At 53.3% G+C, this 19,306-nt stretch overlaps 1 protein-coding gene across 1 annotated transcript; it reads left to right on the forward strand.

The window, feature by feature from the left end:
• The first annotated feature begins 228 nt into the window (after positions 1–228).
• Positions 229–18,359, forward strand: LOC133348075 (parvalbumin-like EF-hand-containing protein). The gene is made up of 5 exons (XM_061560922.1): positions 229–492; positions 4,048–4,169; positions 7,132–7,264; positions 13,801–13,913; positions 15,009–18,359. Exons 2-5 carry the CDS (start codon positions 4,049–4,051, stop codon positions 15,050–15,052), a joined length of 411 nt encoding a protein of 136 aa, XP_061416906.1. The 5' UTR covers positions 229–492; position 4,048; the 3' UTR covers positions 15,053–18,359.
• The last annotated feature ends 947 nt before the right edge of the window (positions 18,360–19,306 follow it).

A 19,306-nucleotide genomic window follows, 5' to 3' on the forward strand; every position in this document is an offset into this window, starting at 1 on the left:
CGCGCGCGCGGGGGGTGGCGAGGTGGGGGGTCAGGAGGCGATGAGAGACGCGAGATGCGACGGAGCCGAGATTAATTAGGGGGCCTCTCCGTTGGGGTAGAGTAGAGGGGGGGGGGTCAGAGGGAGGGAGGGGCTGAACCCCTATAATCCTCAAGAGTCCCCCCCCTCCTCCCCTATTAATAGGGATCTCCGATGCACAGGGACCTCGTCTCCTTTCTTTATATAAAGGGGATGAGCAGGGACCCTGGGATGAGACGCGCTCTGTGTGTGAGTGTGTTCGTGCGTTGGTGTGTGCGGCCTGCGACCGGGAGACCTGGGGGAGACATCTCCACTGCTGCACTGCGACAGACGCGGACACGTAGACAGACATAGACGCAGACGGACGGTCTATCAGAGAGAGAGAGAGCGCGCGCGAGAGAGATACAGGAGAGAAAGCAGAGGAAGATTTTGACCTTTTGAGTCTGAGAGGAGAGCGTGTCTCAAGTGGTCGAGGTGAGAGAGGCGGGCTGGTTGTTGTTGTTGTGGTTGTTGTTGTTGTGGTGGTGGTGGTGAGATTCGTGGCAACATTGAGACCACTTTTATAGAAGTCTGCATCGATTATTTTTCGCGATTATTGTATTTTTCTTCTCTTCACGATGGGCGGCGTCGATTAATCGATTCTTGCTGGGATCGAGTACTTGGCCGTAATTCGAACCTGTGTTTGTATCCCTTAAAGCCGGTCCTAAATGCCTTAGCATACTACAACATCCCTTAATCCCATCGGGGTTTTTTTTGGTGAGGGGTCAACGATCGGGTTGTGATGTGGGTCTTGGGTTAGGATGAGGGTGGTGTCTGGGGTTAGGATGAAGGTTGGGGTTAGGGTTGTGGTTGGGTTAGGGTTGTGGGTGGGTTGTGGTTGTGGTTGGGTTGTGGTTGTGGTTGGGTTGCGGTTGTGGTTGGGTTAGGGTTGTGGTGAGGGTTGTGGTTGGGTTGTGGTTGTGGTTGGGTTGTGGTTGGGTTAGGGTTGTGGTGAGGGTTGGGTGAGGGTGGTGGTTGGATTTGGGTTGTGGTTGGGTTGGGGTTGTGGTGGGGTTAGGGTTGTGGTTGGGTTGTGGTTGTGGTTGGGTTGTGGTTGTGGTTGGGTTAGGGTTGTGGTTGGGTTGTGATTGGGTTGTGGTTGGGTTAGGGTTGTGGTTGGGTTGTGGTTGTGGTTGGGTTAGGGTTGTGGTTGGGTTAGGGTTGTGGTTGGGTTGTGATTGGGTTGTGGTTGGGTTAGGGTTGTGGTTGGGTGAGGGTTGTGGTTGGATTTGGGTTGTGGTTGGGTTAAGGTTGTGATTGGGTTGTGGTTGGGTTGTGGTTGGGTTGTGGTTGGGATAGGGTTGTGGTTGGGTTGTGGTTGTGGTTGAGTTAGGGTTGTGGTTGGGTTGTGGTTGGATTAGGGTTGTGGTTGGGTTAGGGTTGTGGTTGGGTTAAGGTTGTGGTTGGGTTGTGGTTGTGGGCGGGTTAGGGTTGTGGTTGGGTTAGGGTTGTGGTTGGGTTGTGGTTGGATTTGGGTTGTGGTTGGGTTGGGGTTATGGTTGGGTGAGGGTTGTGGTTGGGTAAGGGTTGTGGTTGGGTGAGGGCTGTGGTTGGGTTAGGGTTGTGGTTGGGTTAAGGTTGTGGTTGGGTTAGGTTGTGGTTGTGTTAGGGTTGTGGTTGTGTTAGGGTTGTGGTTGTGTTAGGGTTGTGGTTGTGTTAGGGTTGTGGTTGTGTTAGGGTTGTGGTTGTGTTAGGGTTGTGGTTGGATTGTGGTTGTGGTTGGGTTAGGGTTGTGGTTGTGTTAGGGTTGTGGTTGGGTTAGGATTTTGGTTGGGTGAGGGTTGTGGTTGGGTTGTGGTTGTGGTTGGGTTAGGGTTGTGGTTGTGTTAGGGTTGTGGTTGGGTTAGGGTTGTGGTCGGATTTGGGTTGTGGTTGGGTTAGGGTTGTGGTTGGGTTAGGATTGTGGTTGGGTTGTGGTTGGGTGAGGGTTGTGGTTGAGTCGGGGTTGTGGTTGAGTTAGGGTTGTGGTTGAGTTGGGGTTGTGGTTGGGTTAGGGTTGTGGTTGGGTTAGGTTTGTGGTTGGGTGAGGGTTGTGGTTGGGTTTAGTATTGTAGGTTGTCGTTGGGTTTAGGGTTATGGATTGGCACAGTGTCGTGGGCTTGGGTTGATGCCATGTTTCGGGTTAAGGGTTAGGGCCACGTACACGGGTTCGTGTTGGAACCAAGCTCTAAATGAAGGGTTCGAGTCGAGAGTTCGGGCTATGGAACGCACGAGGGTGCCTACCCCTCCGCGGTGCACGGAACGAGTTCGTCCAACGAGTAGTCTCGCCTCCGTCATGGGAACGTGGAATTTCCACCACCGGACTCTGCTCGTTTAGAAGCTCGCTTTGAACCTACCTCTGCCCTTGTGAGAGGGAGCGGTTTTTGGCTGTGACTGTGAGCGCTTGTGACCGCGCAGGTTCGAGTCGGGGGCGCTGGGGTTCGTGGTTTACGAGTCAGGACTTGGCCTCTGATCGACGGCGCCGAAATGCGACCTGATCTCGCCAAGATCTCGCAAGCTGAAGCTGGAATCGAGCCCGGCTCATGTTTCATGCCGTTCACCAGGCTCCACCGGCAGAGCGTCGAATTCACATTCGACGATATTAAATTCAACTCGTTGCGCGCCACCGCATCGGTCAGTATCCGATCGCTGTTGGAGCGAAAGAGCGAGGGGGGTGGAGAGAGGGAGGAGACAACTCAGACACGCGAGGAGGAACCGCAGACGAAGCGGGAAGGAAGCAGCAACAGCAGCAGAGATCCTTTTGCCAAATCCTCCCTGTCTCTTACTCGCAAGCTCTGCGGTCCTCTGTATATTAAGGTGTCGTCGGCCAACGGGCGAGTGGTGGACACTCTCGTTGCAGCACGACCCATGGTTGTACTGCACTCCCGAGGCCTCCCACCGACCCGCGGCTAAGCAGCAGCGTGGGGTCAAGCATGGCCATGTGACACAGCTGTGTGTGTGGGGGCGGCTTGCCTGGCAGTGAATTGACAAGGCGCTGCACTTGCGTGTGCATGTCGAGACGGAGGCTGAGTTAGTGAGGGTAGCGGCTAAGCCTTCTGGGTGAGTGCCGGCGGCTGAACGCGACGCGTCAGAGTGATGGCGATGGGTTAGAGCCGGGCTCGGCTGCGGCGGCCCAGGCTGCCTCGCTAAGGGCTACTGCCTCGCTAAGGCGTGATTCATGAAGGACCATCTCCGTCTCGTATTGGCCGCATTGCATTGGCGGCTCTTGAAATTATTGAGGGTTTGTTGTTGTTGTTTTTTTTTTTTTACCGAATTCAAAAACAAAAATATCTCTTATTGTGATTTGGATTTTGCCGAACCCTCGGGTAGAGTCGGGGCGAGGAGGGAGCGGGCTGTGAGTGCGTTTGGTGTTCGGGTTCGGGCTGTTGTTGACCTCACGATTGTCCACCACCCTGAGCCAGGACTACGATTGTCTGCTGTGTGTCCGGCTGTCTGATCTGTGTGCTGTGTGTTCGGCTGTCTGATCTGTGTGCTGTGTGTCTGGCTGTCTGGTCTGTGTGCTGTGTGTCTGGCTGTCTGCTCTGTGTGCTGTGTGTCTGGCTGTCTGGTCTGTGTGCTGTGTGTTCGGCTGTCTGATCTGTGTGCTGTGTGTCTGGCTGTCTGGTCTGTGTGCTGTGTGTCCGGCTGTCTGATCTGTGTGCTGTGTGTTCGGCTGTCTGATCTGTGTGCTGTGTGTCCGGCTGTCTGATCTGTGTGCTGTGTGCCCGGCTGTCTGGTTTGTGTGCTGTGTGTCTGGCTGTCTGGTTTGTGTTCTGTGTGTCTGGCTGTCTGGTTTGTGTGCTGTGTGTCCGGCTGTCTGGTTTGTGTGCTGTGTGTCTGGCTGTCTGGTTTGTGTGTTGTGTGTCTGGCTGTCTGGTCTACCCCTGCAGCGGACGACCACTCGCTCGGGCCAGGGCTGTTGTTGACCTCCCGATTGTCCACCTCACCTCCCCCCCATCATCTCCCCCCTCCTCCATCTCACCCGTCCCCCCCGTCCCCCGCCCCCCCCAGCATGGCGAGCCAGACGTTTATTGACCGGGAGAAGCAGCTGCTGGAGATGGTTTCTGCGCTCGGGGCGAAGATGTCCGACAGTGACCTGCGCAGCGTCTCCAGCTCCACCGATGGGAAACATGGTTCGACTCCGGATCAGGGCGCGTGGATTCCGCGTGTCGGGAACGTGTGGAGGGTCTGGTGTTTTTTTAAATAATAAATTCAGATACTAAACTAAACTTTCTTTTTTGCATTTTACCAGGTAAGGCCCGCTGAGGTCTGTAGCTATTTTTCAGAAGCAACCTGCCCACAAACGATAGCTCAACGAAGTGTGTGTGTGTGTGTCCGGGTTGTGTCGGGGTGGTAACTACTTCGCCTGGTATGTAGGAGGTCGTGGGTTCCATCGCAACCCTGACGCATATTGGCAGATTCATGCGCGATCATTCACCGATGACGCTCGTGTACGGTATAATGTCACACGTGTAAAGGTCACCGCACGTAACCCCTGGGACACTGCCACGTACCCCTAGCGGTCTGCGTACCCCGGTTAGAATTGATATCCGCCGGCGGGGACCATTTAATTAACTAAGTGTGTGTGTGTTTTACTGCAGTGTTATGTTCATTGCATCAATGTGTACGGTATATGTTACATTGTTAATGTTTGCGTTGGTTATTGTGTGTGCTGCAGTGGCGAGATGTTAACTGCCTGGCCTTGTATGTATGAGGTCGTGGATTCGATCCCGACCCTGACGCCTGCTGTGTATTTGGAGTTTGCGTGCCTTCCTCTCCCCGTGGTCGCGTGGATTTTTCTCCGGGTCCTCCGGGTTTTCCCTCCACATTCAGAACCAACGTGCGTTTAGAGTATTTGGCTGCTAGAAATGTCCACGTGGTAATACGCCACTTCGCTGAGCTGTATATTTGTAATAGCCAGATCGCTTCTGAAAAAGAGCTACATCGCTCGGTGGGTCTTGCCTGGTAGAACACAAAGTATTTGTTTTTTGTTTAATTGAGGGTGGCAAAGCGGTGAAACTTTCCTACGCTGAGTCCCATTCAATATCCTTCATGCCCCCCCCCCGCCCACCCCCTGGTTATTCGACCTGCCCCCCCCCCGCCGCCTCCCTCCTTCAACCCCCATCACAAGCGGCCCCCCACAAAACGCTTCAAGCGCCTCAATAATTCGCTCGGCTCCACGGGGGGAGGAGGGGGGTGTGATTCTAAATCAGCACCACGGACAGCGCCGACTCAGGGTTGGCAGTGAGCGCGGCCAAACCGCGTGGTGTCAGAAAATAAAATAATATTACGAAAACCCTTTATTTCACCAATTATACATGTCCCACCCTTTTTTTTAGACCAGTAGTAGTGATAACGACACTAACAGTGCCCCTGTTTAAACCAATAATAACAACAACGATATCCTTTACTTAACCAATACGAACAATAATAGCCTTAATCGAACACAAATTGCGATGCCCTTTATTTAAGCAAGGACAGTCGGAGAGAAGCCCCGTTAGTTAAAGCCAAAACCCGAGCTGCTTTCACTGAGCCCTCAAGACGACTTTCTCGCACCGGGTCGTGCGTCGATTTGTTGTTGTTGTTGTCGCTGTTGCTGCTGCTGTTGTTGTTGTTGTCCCGACGGCACGCGCGCGGTGCTGACTCACGAACGATCCGTGGTGCGTCTCCAACTCGGATCGAGTCTCCCCCGACTAGGGGGGGGGGGGCTGGGTTGCCCCCCCCCCTCCACACAGACCCCCCCCTCTCTTTTCATGGGAGAGACCTTCACGCTCCCAGGGTCGAACGTCCCAGATCGCCCGTGGCCGAGTCTGCGTTGCAGGCAGCCGAGATGTCTGTACTGTATCATTACTGGGCGTTCGACTTATTTCGCACCACCGGACGTAGCCAACCGTACGAATCGAAAGTGCGGGGGGGGGGGGGGGACAAGAAAATGAAAAAATCTCAATAAACACGGAACGCCATGGACTCGGTCGCCACCGACACTGTGGGTGCCGACGTTTCTGGTCATGGCCCTTATTCATATCCGATACCAACACTCGTCTCTCTCTCCTCTCTCTCACGGAGATCTGTTCAGTGGAGTGACACACATCGAGTTCATTTCATTCAGGGTTGCTTTTTTACGATGGCGATTTTGACGATTCTGCTGGTGCTTTTTACGACGATGATGACGATGATGTTGCTGCTGACGATGACAATTGAGCGTCTAGGACTAACGCTGCCGATGCTCGTGATGAAGCTACTGGCTGCTGCTGATGATGCTTCTGCTTACTACTAATGATGCTGGTGATGAAACTACTGGCCGATGATGATGATGCTTCTGCAAATTACTCATGATGCTGGTGATGAAGCTACTGGCTGATGATGATGATGCTTCTGCAAATTACTAATGATGCTGGTGAGGCATGTCGTGATTATGCTTCTGATGGCGATGAAACTGCTGATGATTGTTCTAATGCTCCTGATGCTGCTGTTGACTGTGAGCCTGTTGACACCGCGGCTGATGCTGCTGCTGCTTCAGTTTCTGGGACCGATGCTTCTGCTGATGCTTTTGATGTTAATGATGACGATGTCTCCAACGTTGCTGCTGCTACCGATGACGATCACCTGGCTTCTGCTGCTGATGAGAATAATGCTGCTTCTGATGCTAATGCTGTACGCATGTTGAACTTCTTCTGCACCGTACATAGCCAACGGTGCTCATCGCAGGTGCGAAAATAATGATGATGCTGACGATAAACTTCGTTTTGCTGCTGCTGATGTTGATGATGCAGCTTTTACTGTTCATGATGATGAATCCTTCCAGAGTTGACGCTGCTGACAAACGACTGATGATCCTGTTGCTGCTTCTCTCTCTCTGCTGCTGATGCTGCTGATGTACAGAATCACGGCGAAGATACCTCCAATGTCGCTGCTCGTGATGACAATATAGATGATGATGACGATGACGAGAGGCTTACTGCCGCTGCTGCTGCTGTTGCTGATGATGCTGCTGATGGTGCTGCTGCTGATGGTGCTGCTGATGAAGATGTTGATGATGCTGACCCCTCTGTGACTCTCTCTCCGCCCCCCCCACCACCAACCCCCTCCCGCAAGCCGCCACGAGTCTCAACTACCGCAAACTTCTCGAGTGTCTGAGCCGCATTGGGGAGAAGGAGGAAGACATTCGCAAAGTCTTCCTGCAGCTGGACAAGGACAACAGCGGATACATCGAGTGGAACGAGCTCAGGCGAGCGCCGTCACACGCACAAAGACCCCCCCCCCCACCCCCGTATAGCCTTAAGAGAATGTCGGGGCAAGTGCTGTTAGCGAGTAGCAGCACCTATGAAGGCCGGCAATGCGCACGAGGGGGTGGGTGGGCCAGCAAACACGCCCGGCCGCCTCTGTATCCCACGGTGGCGATGTTTACGACACACCGCTACACCGGGTACTCATTTGAGGCTGAGCCGACCTAGGGGGGAGGCTCAGGACCGGTTCTCATATTCATCACCGGTGTTGTCCGTGAGCGGGAATCGAACTCGGATCGTCGGGTTCGTAGCGCGGCGCGCTGACTGCTACACCACCGCTCCCCACGCACACACAGACCCACACACACAGACACACACACACGCACACACCGTCAAACACCGTCACACACACACAGGCAAAGACAAAGATCCCCTCCCCCCACCCCCGTAGCCCCAACAGATTGTTGGGGCAAGTTTCTGTTCGCGAGGGCCAGCGCCTATGAAGGCCGGCACGGCAACACGTTACCGGCACCACCACGCCCGCGAGTCTTTGCGGGCAATCACTCGCAACCGGTTGCTGAGACGTCCGCTTAGAAGTGGACCAGACAGCCGCACACACAGCACACAGACCAGACAGCCGCACACACAGCACACAGAGCAGACAGCCAGACACACAGCACACAGAGCAGACAGCCAGACACACAGCACACAGAGCAGACAGCCAGACACACAGCACACAGAGCAGACAGCCAGACACACAGCACACAGACCAGACAACCAGACACACAGCACACAGACTAGACAGCCGGACACACAGCACACAGACCAGACAGCCGCACACAGCACACAGAGCAGACAGCCAGACACACAGCACACAGAGCAGACAGCCAGACACACAGCACACAGAGCAGTCAGCCAGAAACACAGCACACAGACCAGACAGCCGCACACACAGCACACAGACCAGACAGCCAGACACACAGCACACAGAGCAAACAGCCAGACACACAGCACACAGAGCAGACAGCTGGGCACACAGCACACAGACCAGACAGCCAGACACACAGCACACAGACCAGACAGCCAGACACACAGCACACAGACCAGACAGCTGGACACACAGCACACAGAGCAGACAGCCAGACACACAGCACACAGAGCAGACAGCCAGACACACAGCACACAGACCAGACAGCCGCACACACAGCACACAGACCAGACAGCCAGACACACAGCACACAGAGCAAACAGCCAGACACACAGCACACAGAGCAGACAGCTGGGCACACAGCACACAGACCAGACAGCCAGACACACAGCACACAGACCAGACAGCCAGACACACAGCACACAGACCAGACAGCTGGACACACAGCACACAGAGCAGACAGCCAGACACACAGCACACAGAGCAGACAGCCAGACACACAGCACACAGAGCAGACAGCCAGACACACAGCACACAGACCAGACAGCCAGACACACAGCACACAGAGCAGACAGCCAGACACACAGCACACAGACCAGACAGCCGGACACACAGCACACAGAGCAGACAGCCAGACACACAGCACACAGACCAGACAGCCGCACACACAGCACACAGAGCAGACAGCCAGACACAGCACACAGAGCAGACAGCCAGACACACAGCACACAGAGCAGACAGCCAGACACACAGCACACAGAGCAGACAGCCGGACACACAGCACACAGACCAGACAGCCGCACACAGCACACAGAGCAGACAGCCAGACACACAGCACACAGAGCAGACAGCCAGACACACAGCACATAGAGCAGACAGCCAGACAACCAGCACACAGAGCAGACAGCCAGACACACAGCACACATACCAGACAGCCAGACACACAGCACACAGATCAGACAGCCAGACACACATCACACAGAGGAGACAGCCAGACACACAGCACACAGACCAGACAGCCAGACACACAGCACACAGAGGAGACAGCCAGACACACAGCACACAGAGCAGACAGCCAGACACACAGCACACAGAGGAGACAGTCAGACACACAGCACACAGAGCAGACAGCTGGGCACACAGCACACAGACCAGACAGCTGGGCACACAGCACACAGAGCAGACAGCCAGACACACAGCACACAGACTAGACAGCCAGACACACAGCACACAGAGCAGACAGCCAGACACACAGCACACAGAGCAGACAGCCGCACACACAGCACACAGAGCAGACAGCCAGACACACAGCACACAGAGCAGACAGCCAGACACACAGCACACAGACTAGACAGCCAGACACACAGCACACAGAGGAGACAGCCAGACACACAGCACACAGAGCAGACAGCCAGACACACAGCACACAGACTAGACAGCCAGACACACAGCATACAGAGCAGACAGCCAGACACACAGCACACAGAGCAGACAGCCGCACACACAGCACACAGACTAGACAGCCAGACACACAGCACACAGAGGAGACAGCCAGACACACAGCACACAGAGCAGACAGCCGCACACACAGCACACAGACTAGACAGCCAGACACACAGCACACAGAGGAGACAGCCAGACACACAGCACACAGAGCAGACAGCCAGACACACAGCACACAGACTAGACAGCCAGACACACAGCACGCAGAGGAGACAGCCAGACACACAGCACACAGAGCAGACAGCCAGACACACAGCACACAGACTAGACAGCCAGACACACAGCACACAGAGCAGACAGCCAGACACACAGCACACAGAGCAGACAGCCGCACACACAGCACACAAACCACGCAGTCCGACAAGGAGTTGAACTTAACTCTGCCTTCCTGGGTCCCAGACCTTTCGCCTTATTAAATCAAACTATTTTCCACTCAGGATCCGGGTTCGGTTTCAGGCCTGGCTGGGTAGAGGATGGGGAGTGGGATGGGGGTGTTGTGGTTTGGAGTGAGAGGTGGAGAAAGGGGTGGGAGGGGGCAATCACGAGGGTGGGGGGGGGGATCACGAAGGTGGGGGGGGGGCAATCACGAGGGACCCCCAAAGTCTTCTGCTCCTCCCAACCACGCGTGGGGAGGAATTGGGAGGAGCGGGGGGGGGGGGTCTGGTTGATGATGCTGGGATTAAATAACGGCAGCTGTTGTTGTTGGCCACGCAACCCACACTCTCCCGGTCACCAACTCAGCCTTTCACTCATTCAATCACTCACTCACCCAGTCACCAACTCGGCCTCTCACTCACTCATTCACTCACTTACTCACTCACCCAGTCACCAACTCGGCCTCTCACTCATTCACTCACTTACTCACTCACCCAGTCACCAACTCGGCCTCTCACTCATTCACTCACTTACTCACTCACCCAGTCACCAACTCGGCCTCTCACTCATTCACTCACTTACTCACTCACCCAGTCACCAACTCAGCATCTCACTCATTCACTCACTTACTCACTCACCCAGTCACCAACTCGGCCTCTCACTCATTCACTCACTTACTCACGCACTCACCAACTCGGCCTCTCACTCATTCACTCACTTACTCACTCACCCAGTCACCAACTCAGCATCTCACTCATTCACTCACTTACTCACTCACCCAGTCACCAACTCGGCCTCTCACTCATTCACTCACTTACTCACGCACTCACCAACTCGGCCTCTCACTCATTCACTTACTCACTCACCCAGTCACCAACTCGGCCTCTCACTCATTCACTCACTTACTCACGCACTCACCAACTCGGCCTCTCACTCATTCACTCACTTACTCACTCACCCAGTCACCAACTCAGCATCTCACTCATTCACTCACTTACTCACTCACCCAGTCACCAACTCGGCCTCTCACTCATTCACTCACTTACTCACGCACTCACCAACTCGGCCTCTCACTCATTCACTTACTCACTCACCCAGTCACCAACTCGGCCTCTCACTCATTCACTCACTTACTCACTCACCCAGTCACCAACTCGGCCTCTCACTCATTCACTCACTTACTCACTCACCCAGTCACCAACTCGGCCTCTCACTCATTCACTCACTTACTCACGCACTCACCAACTCGGCCTCTCACTCATTCACTTACTCACTCACCCAGTCACCAACTCAGCATCTCACTCATTCACTCACTTACTCACTCACCCAGTCACCAACTCAGCATCTCACTCATTCACTCACTTACTCACTCACCCAGTCACCAACTCGGCATCTCACTCATTCACTCACTTACTCACTCACCCAGTCACCAACTCAGCATCTCACTCATTCACTCACTTACTCACCCAGTCACCAACTCAGCATCTCACTCATTCACTCACTTACTCACTCACCCAGTCACCAACTCGGCCTCTCACTCATTCACTCACTTACTCACTCACCCAGTCACCAACTCGGCCTCTCACTCATTCACTCACTTACTCACTCACCCAGTCACCAACTCGGCCTCTCACTCATTCACTCACTTACTCACTCACCCAATCACCAACTCAGCCTCTCACTCATTCAATCACTTACTCACTCACCCAGTCACCAACTCAGCCTCTCACTCATTCACTCACTTACTCACTCACCCAGTCACCAACTCAGCATCTCACTCATTCACTCACTTACTCACCCAGTCACCAACTCAGCATCTCACTCATTCACTCACTTACTCACTCACCCAGTCACCAACTCGGCCTCTCACTCATTCACTCACTTACTCACTCACCCAGTCACCAACTCGGCCTCTCACTCATTCACTCACTTACTCACCCAGTCACCAACTCGGCCTCTCACTCATTCACTCACTTACTCACTCACCCAGTCACCAACTCGGCCTCTCACTCATTCACTCACTTACTCACTCACCCAGTCACCAACTCGGCCTCTCACTCATTCAATCACTTACTCACTCACCCAGTCACCAACTCGGCATCTCACTCATTCACTCACTTACTCACTCACCCAGTCACCAACTCAGCATCTCACTCATTCACTCACTTACTCACTCACCCAGTCACCAACTCGGCCTCTCACTCATTCACTCACTTACTCACTCACCCAGTCACCAACTCGGCCTCTCACTCATTCACTCACTTACTCACTCACCCAGTCACCAACTCAGCATCTCACTCATTCACTCACTTACTCACTCACCCAGTCACCAACTCAGCATCTCACTCATTCACTCACTTACTCACTCACCCAGTCACCAACTCAGCCTCTCACTCATTCACTCACTTACTCACTCACCCAGTCACCAACTCGGCCTCTCACTCATTCTTTCAATCACTCACTCACCCAGTCACCAACTCAGCCTCTCACTCATTCACTCACTTACTCACTCACCCAGTCACCAACTCAGCATCTCACTCATTCACTCACTTACTCACTCACCCAGTCACCAACTCAGCATCTCACTCATTCAATCACTTACTCACTCACCCAGTCACCAACTCGGCCTCTCACTCATTCAATCACTTACTCACCCAGTCACCAACTCGGCCTCTCACTCATTCAATCACTCACTCGCCCAGTCACCAACTCAGCATCTCACTCATTCACTCACTTACTCACTCACCCAGTCACCAACTCAGCATCTCACTCATTCACTCACTTACTCACTCACCCAGTCACCAACTCAGCATCTCACTCATTCACTCACTTACTCACTCACCCAGTCACCAACTCGGCCTCTCACTCATTCACTCACCTACTCACTCACCCAGTCACCAACTCAGCATCTCACTCATTCACTCACTTACTCACTCACCCAGTCACCAACTCGGCCTCTCACTCATTCACTCACTTACTCACTCACCCAGTCACCAACTCAGCATCTCACTCATTCACTCACTTACTCACGCACTCACCAACTCGGCCTCTCACTCATTCACTCACTTACTCACTCACCAAGTCACCAACTCAGCATCTCACTCATTCAATCACTTACTTACCTACTCAGCCTCTCGCTCATTCACTCACTTACTCACTCACCCACTTATCGACGCACTCACTAATCCACTTCCTTACTGACCCACCCACTAGTACATTCACCCACCGACTCAATCCCTTACACACTCGCTCAATGATGGACTTTACTCGCTCATCCACTCACTCACCCAATCAATTGTCCACTCACTCAACTCACTCATTCATCGAATAACTCACTCATTCACCTACCAACTCAATTTCTTACTCATTCGATCACTTGCTCACTCACTCGTCCACTAACCCACTCACTCAGTGATCGACTCACTCTTGCACGAGCTCACTCATACACATACTCGCCTACTCAATCCCTTACAGCTATCTGATCAACTAACTGACCCATCCATTCGTTCACCCTCTCGTCCACTCACTCATCCACTCACTCAGTGATCGATTCACTCGCTCATCCACTCACCCACTCACTCGTCCACTCACCCACTCACTCATCCACTCACTCACCTACTCATTTCCTTACCCACACACTCACCTACCTCGTCACTCGGTCACTGGGTCATGATGATCGTGATGCTTACGGCGATGATTTAATATTGACGAGGATGATGATGATGTTGTTAGGTATGTGACAGCGGTCATCACTGGGGAGTTGAGCAAGAAGCTGAGTGACCTGGAGACAGACCAAATCCTCCAGGTGATCGACAGCAACCAGGACGGGCGCATCGACTTTGACGGTACTATTCAACATCACCATCAACGACATCATCATCATCATCAGCAGCATCACCATCAACGACATCATCATCATCAGCAGCATCACCATTCACATCGTGGTGTGAGCTGTATCAGCACCACCACCACCATTACAATCACCACGACCACCATGAGCACCTTCATCAACACTGTTGTTAATCAGCACCACTACCAACCACTACCATCACAACATCAGTCAACATCACCGCTAAAACCTTCACCACTACCTTCACCACCACCTTCACCACCACCTTCACCACCACCAGCACCTTCACCACCACCATCATCATCATCATCGCCACCATCACCACCACCTTCACCACCATCACCACCATCACCACCACCTTACCACCACCATCACCACCACCTTCACCACCATCACCACCATCACCACCACCTTACCACCACCATCACCACCACCTTCACCACCATCACCACCACCTTCACCACCATCACCACCAACACCACCACCTTCACCACCATCACCACCACCTTCACCACCATCACCAACATCATCACCACCTTCACCACCATCACCACCACCTTCACCACCATCACCACCATCACCACCACCTTACCACCACCATCACCACCACCTTCACCACCATCACCACCACCTTCACCACCATCACCACCAACACCACCACCTTCACCACCATCACCACCACTATCATCACCACCATCACCACCACCATCACCACCATCACCACCACCATCACCACCACCTTCACCACCATCACCAACATCATCACCACCTTCACCACCTTCACCACCTTCACCACCACCATCACCACCACCTTCACCACCATCACCACCACCTTCACCACCATCACCACCACCTTCACCACCACCACCATCACCACCATCATCACCACCACCATCACCACCACCTTCACCACCACCATCACCACCACTATCACCACCACCATCACCACCACCTTCACCACTATCATCACCCCCATCACCACCACCTTCATCCACCACCCTCCAACTTATCATCTCCATCTCACCTCCTTCTTATCCCCTCCCTGCCTGCCTCTCCCCCTCGTATCTCCCCCCCGCCTCTCTCCGCGCAGAGTTCAGCGCCCTCGTCAAGGAAGGCGCCGCCATGAAGAAGTGATTCCACGCGTCGCCGCCCATGATGAACCACGACCACCCCCTCTCTGCCCCCCCCTCTCCCCCCCCCCGTGCGCCCAGCAATTACACTCGCGTCGTAAAGGTGGTGACGTTTGCTGTCGCGCTGAAACATCTTACTCCTCCTCCTATTCTTCTTCTATTCTTCTTACTACTCCCCCACTGGACTAGCGGTGAAAAAGAGCTTCATAGCTCCTCGGATTCCTCCTGTGTCAATATTTCTGAGTTAAGCTGGAAAACTGCCGGAACGCTGTACCAGCCCGGGTGGGAGGTTTCTTTTGGCACCCGCCACATCCGTGTCGCGTTCGCTTGTCCTCGTGAAAGTGGTTGTGTGTGTGAGGCGGTGGTGGTGGTGGTGGTGGCGTTGGTGGTAATTGATGGCGGTGGTGGTGGTGTGCATAGCACGTGCCTTAACGAGTGCCTGGGGGTCACCAGATGGTGACCTCGGAGTGACGGTAGCTACATTTAACCTTCGCTCGCGCTTAAAAGATTTACCGCGTTTAATGAGCGCGCGCACAATGCCTGCGACGTCGATTTCACCCGTTCTGGAAAATATTGGCCGAGGAATTAAACCCTGGCGGTGGCGGCGGCGGTGGTGGTAGTTGTATAGCAGCTAGGAATAGTGGTTGCCGTTGTTGGGTTTATTTAACCGCGTGGGAGAACCAGGGTAGGAGACGGTGGGGGAAGAGATTGGTCAAGTTGGGAGAAAAAAAAGTATTTATTTATTTTAGCGGATTATTTTTTGGTTTAACCCTTAGTAGTAGTAGTAGGCTTTCGCGACAAATATTATCCATAATAGGGGCTTTTTATGTTCGATCGCGTAAAATATAAATGCGTGGTTAAACCCGCCACCACCCGGCACGGCCAATTAGTAAGCTTGTGCCACGTCAACAAAACGTGCGCCGATTCGTTACCAGTCTTGATCTGAGGCTTTCGTGACTGCAGGAATCCATACTCTTTGGTTCTTTCGGTAAAGTCACGTAGTTAGAAAGAAAATAAATTAAAACAAAATAAAATAAATTTAATTTTTTTTTCTAAATACGTGACTTTACCGAAAGAACCAAAGAGTATGGATTCGTTACCAAGCTCGGCACACCGGTTTGTGTGTTGCAGAGTAAACACGCTGCAACGCTCACAATTTGAGTAACCACAACGCTTCTCCGGTAAGATGACAACAACCGGCATCGTCAAGGGACAGTCGCAGAGTTGCGGAGAAATCCTCCTCCTGTTTCGGTCTTCAATAGAGGGATAGAGGTGGTGGTGGTGGTGGGAAACAGGAGACGGCTTTAGCAGGATACTGGTGGAAACGTGAATCGCCGCTCGCACGTGGTGCTTCCTACTCACTGCTCGTGCGCGTGTTCGATTGCAGTCACGGCTCTTGCCCCCGCTAGGGGCCTTCATTCAAACAGCCGAGTGCTCCACTGTGCCAGGATGAAACCGCGGTGAGCGTGGCTAGAGAACAGAGGGGGGGGGGGCACCTTCGACGCAAAGTAATGGAGAGCTTTTTGCCGTCGTTTTCGCCCCACCCGAAAGCCACGGGCGAACTCAAAAAGAAGCCTCCGGTTTAACAAAAGGAACCCGGGATGGATGGATGGATAGGGGGTGGTGGGGTGGATGGGTAGGTGGGAATTCAGTGCGAAATAAATTATCTTAACAATTACGACGATCAATCCGCTCGCAACAAACCCCCGCACATTCGTCAATAACATTGTTTGTGGCTTTACAAAATAAATAGGCGACGTTTTGGGCAATGACCCTTCTTCACAGTACTTCACAACACAATCGTTGTTTTATTCTGCTTCTATGCAATCATTGGTGACCGGGCTGATGTCATCCAAACTCGCTGCACTGACCTGAGCCCCCTTGTTTATTGACAAGCCAGTGCTGGATGACCCCCCCCCTCCCCCATTGCGTGCAGGTAGAGGAGTAGTGTGGGGGGGGGGGGGGTTAGTGACCACACCGAAACCCACACCGTGACCGCCGCCGCAGGGTGGTGAGGGTGCTGCTCACAGCGCCACGCCCCGACCCCCCGTGTCTGCGCAAGGCGGTCACCCAGATCCGAGCAACATCACTCGGATCCGAGCGTGCACCACCCAATCGTCCGTTGGCCAACGACACCTTTATATACAGAGGACCGCAGAGCTTGCGGGGAGGGAGACGGGGAGGATTTGGCAAAAGGATCGCTGCTGTTGCTGCTTCCTTCCCGCGTCGTCTGCGGTTCCTCCTCGCGTGTCTGAGTCGTCCCCTCCCTCTCTCCACCCCCCTCGCTCTTTCGCTCCAACAGCGATCGGATACTGACCGATGCGGTGGCGCGCAACGAGTTGAATTTAATATCGTCGAATGTGAATTCGATGCTCTGCCGGTGCAGCCTGGTGAACGGCATGAAACATGAGCCGGGCTCGATCCCAGCTTCAGCTTGCGAGATCTCTGCTGCTGCTGCTGCGGCCACCCTTACTGCTTTGTCTGCGTTCCTCCTCATCCTCCCTCCCTCTCTCTTCAACAGAGAGCGACGGAGCGCTACGAGTCGGAGTAACTGCTACGATGTAAAAAAAAACAATTTCAACAAAGCTCAACCCCGCTTTAGCTTCCCAGATCTTGACGGGAGCGGTCGCATGCCGAGCGACTTGGTCAGAGGCGCTTGCCCCACGTGATGGCACCGAGACATTGACAACTTTATTTTCTGCTGAACTGAAAACTGAATTTTGTGTGTGTTTAGTTTGTTAATTCCACCCCCCCCCTCACAGCTCTGCACCTCTGATGAGCACGGTTGGCTACGTACGGTGCGAAAGAGGATTATGAGTACACATACGATCAGAGTACACGCATGTAGATATATAGTTTGTGTGTTTACTATGTTACTTGAGCCAGGTGGTAAGGATTGGGCAAACAAACAGAAAAGCTGGTTCACATTTTTCACCCAGGACAACCTCACGTTCAAACGAACGAAGCCACATTTAAGATTGACAGTCAAGGGACAAACAACATTTTTACATATTATAAAAACGTTACTTTGTTGGTGACACGTGCATGGAGACGATTGTATTTGCCGTAGAGGAATCGATTCGTTGTAGACGAATGGCTGTATATGTGTGCATGTGTTACGAACTCGCTCTTATTAATATTATTTGTTCGCTGTAGATTAATCATTGTATATGATCGATTAATTTTATAAGAGATAACGAGGTGTGTGTTTGCGCTTACACAAGAATGTTGTTGCTGTTCCAAAGGCGAATGCGTCAAGGCCGGAGATCCCCCCCCCGCACGCGTTGATTAAACTACATTTGTTGACTGAAGCTTGTGTACTCGTGTGTGTGTACTCTGTGTGTACTCCTGTGTGTGTGTACTCGTGTATGTACTCGTGTGTGTGTGTGTACGCTGCGTGTACACTGTGTGTGTACTGTGTGTACTCGTGTGTGTGTGTACTCTGTGTGTACTCGTGTGTGTGTGTACGCTGCGTGTGTACTCGTGTGTGTGTGTACGCTGCGTGTGTACTGTGTACTCGTGTGTGTGTGTGTACGCTGCGTGTGTACTCGAGTGTGTGTGCAATGTGAGGAGCGGTGACGCAGCGGTTAAGCGCGCGACGCTACGAACCCGGTGACCCGAGTTCCAATTCCCGGTCACGGCCAACTTCAGTAAACGGATATCTCAACAGGTCCTGGGCCTCCCCTAGGTCGACTCAGCCTCAAATGAGTACCTGAGTGCGGTGTGTGTAAACGTGGCCACTGGGGAGACAAAGGCGGCCGGGCGTGGTGTTGGCCACCCACCTCCTCGTGTGCCATGCCGGTCTTCATAGATGCTACTCGCTAACAGCACTTGCTCCAACAGTCTGTTAAGGCTACACGGGGGATCTTTGCGTCTAACGTACACATGCTGCGTGCGTACGTAATGACATACACAGTCACGCCCCGGTTTACGTCGGGGGATGCGTTCCTGGAAGCTGCAACGACTTACACCGAAACGACGTAAATCAAAGCGATTTACAGGTTGCATATATACGTAGCCAACTGTGCTAATCGGAGGGTAAGGCGGTGGCGAAGGCCGAGAGGCGATGGATAACGAGAAAGGACGGATGACGACGTTGCCAGCGACGTGAGTGTGAGGGGGTTGAGGCGACGCAAACCAGGTGGCGGTGTTAATAAAGTGACGACGTAGTTGCGAAACGACGTTAAAGGGGGGACGTATTCCTGTACATGCAGTGTGCCGACCACTGCACCACCACTCCCCGTATAGCCTCAACAGA

This window comes from Lethenteron reissneri, chromosome 26, assembly GCF_015708825.2.
Source record: "Lethenteron reissneri isolate LAM-NWPU_2019-01 chromosome 26, ASM1570882v1, whole genome shotgun sequence".
Taxonomy (NCBI): domain Eukaryota; kingdom Metazoa; phylum Chordata; class Hyperoartia; order Petromyzontiformes; family Petromyzontidae; genus Lethenteron; species Lethenteron reissneri.

Excerpts from the sequence above, each read along its gene's own strand:
- LOC133348075 (XM_061560922.1), top strand. The coding sequence starts at position 4,049 with ATGGCGAGCCAGACGTTTATTGACCGGGAGAAGCAGCTGCTGGAGATG. Across the intron at positions 7,265-13,800 it reads ATCGAGTGGAACGAGCTCAG|GTATGTGACAGCGGTCATCA; the intron begins GCGAGCGCCGTC and ends TGATGTTGTTAG. Across the intron at positions 13,914-15,008 it reads CGGGCGCATCGACTTTGACG|AGTTCAGCGCCCTCGTCAAG; the intron begins GTACTATTCAAC and ends CTCTCCGCGCAG.